Genomic DNA, 2,829 nt, shown 5'->3' with positions numbered 1-2,829 from the left:
GATGCCATCCAACCTGTAGCTATACACTGGGTTAGACTTTCTTGGAACAGTTATGATAATTTCCAGGTCCCTTTTCTGGATGACTATGAGATAAGAGTCCTTCATAGGAAGTTGAGAAGGAATTATCTTTCCCTAACTACATGTATTACCTTGCACTTACTTGCCTGTATTGAGCTTGTATTTTTTTTTCTTTTTTTTAGCTGAGCCATCCTGCTACCTATTGGTAGCTTAGCGGCTGCTCAACTCGGGCTGGCATCGAACCGCTGTTGCTCAGAGCTCAAACTCTTGAGCGAGCTCTTAACCAACTGAGCCACTCGGCCGGCCCATTACTTGCCTGTATTGAAATTCACCTAACAGTTAATGCCTTTTCGCACAACCTCAAAAGATCAATTTGGAGTTGCTTCCAATTAGCTTAACATTAAATTACCTGGAGGGCTTAGACTCCCATCTAAACTTAGTGATTTCACTGGCTAGCGCATCCGCCATTAAAATAAATAACTAGATAGATGATAGATAGATGATGATAGATAAGTAGATAGAGATAGACAGACAGACAGAGACAGAAAAACAGGACCCATGCTAGAACTGAAGAATCCCATACTCTATACTTCTGTGGCTCAAGAAATAGTCAATTATTCCGAAATGAATTTACTGTAGAATCTTGTCAAAGCCTTTGTAAAGGTCTAAATAGTCATATTTATGGGTTCTCCTTTAGTTGTCAGTAGTCAGGCTTATATTCTTCTTCCAGAAAACCGTGTTGTATTTCCTCCTGTATGTTATACTTGTCCTAGTTATCATACATTGTATTTCAGATTTTAACTTCATGCCTAGGAAAATGTACTTGGCAACTGGCAGTTTCCTTCTAAAAGCATTGTCAGAAATAAGGGTGCCACTGGCAATCTGTCCATCGACACACAGGAAATGTACACTAGTCAGAATGAAGGAAATTCTGGTGACTTAATTCCACCAAATTTTGTTGGCTTCACTTATAGGAAAAAAATTCATATATGTATATATGTGTGTGTANAATGGACTGAAATAAAGTACAACCATCAGTACTGTGAAAGGTAAAGAACAGGCTCTATTTCTGAAAGGGGCAGAATCACTAGTTCAGGGTTTCAAAGGCTTAGAGAAAAATGACGACAAGGTAAGCGGCCATCTCAGAAACAGGTGGCACCTGAAAAATGAGAGGGATGGGGGCGGGGCTCACAGGTGCTGGTTTTGTGCAAATTGCTAACATAGTTACTGAGTGCTTAGTGTGTGCAGGGCAAGGAGCTAAGAGTGTTAGAGGCATCATCTCATCTCATCGTTCCAACAACACTCTTGAATTGGAGACTCTTATCCTCACTGCACAGGCACGAAAGTCATGCTCAGAGGTTACCTGAACTACCCAAGGTCACATAACAGTAAGTGGCAGAGTTGGGACTCTGGCTCCCAAGGCCATGCTCTTAACCACTACACTGTACTGTCACTCTGAAAATGGCACAGTAAACACCTCCTTAGCACAAGTGCTCAGATGTAAAACAACAGGAAGAACATCAGAGAACAATCTTAGTGACAAAGGCACAAACTGAAGACTCCCGTCTCTAGCTATCTTCCCAGGATCAGAGAGAATTCAGCAAAACTTGTAAGATTATGGGAGTGGAAAAGTCTAACTCTTACCAAGGCCCAACAAATCCATGACAGGTGCTGTGGATTTCGGGGAGCTTTTCCGAGGTAGCTGTGGGTCTTCTTTTTTCTGTGGCTAAGGTGAAAATATGTTATAGGAAGACATAAGCAGGTGTTTTGAACCCTTTTATCCCCTCTCCACTGTAAAGCCACAGATATTCTTGTGGTATGATTGCTGTTATTCAAAGAGAGTTACCAAAGAAACAAAACTCAGGAAGTGTCAGGTGAGAGACTCAAGTCAGGAGGCACGAGTGCATACATTAAACCTAAAGCGAAAAACAAAGATATCGTCTGTGTTTGTTTGGCTTTCTGAAGAGACAGATCTTTCTGAAACCAACACAACCACAGATCAGGGCATCCAACAGAAGTAGCAGTTTTTGGTTCCATGAAAAAACCAAGAATAAAGGTACGGAGTCCGATGGTGCAAGAGCCGAGAGCCAACAAATCTCCCAGTGATTAGAAAACCTTTAATATCAAAAGGGAGATCAGTTTAAAGATTGCCTAATTCACTCTGCCAATATCACTAGTTCTGCAGACAGTGTGATTCAAAATGATGATACAAGACTCTTCCTTAGGCAAATAATAAAAAGTCCCCTCTTGCAAGATTCTAAGCTCTTATACTACAGTATCTACTACTATAGCCACAATTTGTCCTGTGGAAAGAGAAAGGTATCTACTTCAATGTGACAGAGCAAGAAAATAAGAAGTGATCGTTTAAAATGGATTAATATGGCCTGGCTTTTGGACTGCTCTGAACTGCAACAGGAAATGAGGTACAGAAGGTCTCACAAGAGAAGGACTGATGTGGACATAGTATCTGCTCAGAAGGTGTCACACGGCCTTGGCATCCTGGCATGGAACGTGCCTCTTGCTTAAATGGGACAGATGCAGTTCCCAAGCTCCCATGTGGCCCCAAAGAGAAGTGTTACAGGGCAGATTAGGCAACAATAAGAATGGGACAGAAGCAGAAATGGCAGCAGGCGATCTAATCTAAATGTAGAACCCTTTAGCCCCAGGGGCAATGGTGCAATATGCTATCAACCCCACCCTACTCCACCGCACACACAAACACACCTGAGGCCATCCACACAATGCAAATACCTTCCCACTTACCATTTTCACTTTCTCAAAAACAACAGGTTCCATTTTTTTCTCTGGTGC

At 41.9% G+C, this 2,829-nt stretch overlaps 1 protein-coding gene across 1 annotated transcript in view; it reads right to left on the bottom strand.

Annotated features, from left to right (window-relative positions):
• Nucleotides 1-2,829, bottom strand: part of SMAP2 (small ArfGAP2) — a 59,413-nt gene that overhangs the window by 13,277 nt on the left and 43,307 nt on the right. Inside the window, exons 3-5 of the mRNA XM_019643689.1 lie at nt 2,782-2,827; nt 1,663-1,744; nt 1,060-1,087 (exon numbers count right to left, since the gene is read on the bottom strand). Coding sequence (XP_019499234.1) covers nt 1,060-1,087; nt 1,663-1,744; nt 2,782-2,827 — 156 coding nt within the window. The remainder of the gene's footprint in view (nt 1-1,059; nt 1,088-1,662; nt 1,745-2,781; nt 2,828-2,829) is intronic.

This window comes from Hipposideros armiger, unplaced genomic scaffold, assembly GCF_001890085.2.
Source record: "Hipposideros armiger isolate ML-2016 unplaced genomic scaffold, ASM189008v1 scaffold_82, whole genome shotgun sequence".
In the NCBI taxonomy this organism is placed as follows: Eukaryota; Metazoa; Chordata; class Mammalia; order Chiroptera; family Hipposideridae; genus Hipposideros; species Hipposideros armiger.
Note: the sequence above shows the minus strand (reverse complement) of the source record. Positions and strands in the feature narration are given on the sequence as shown.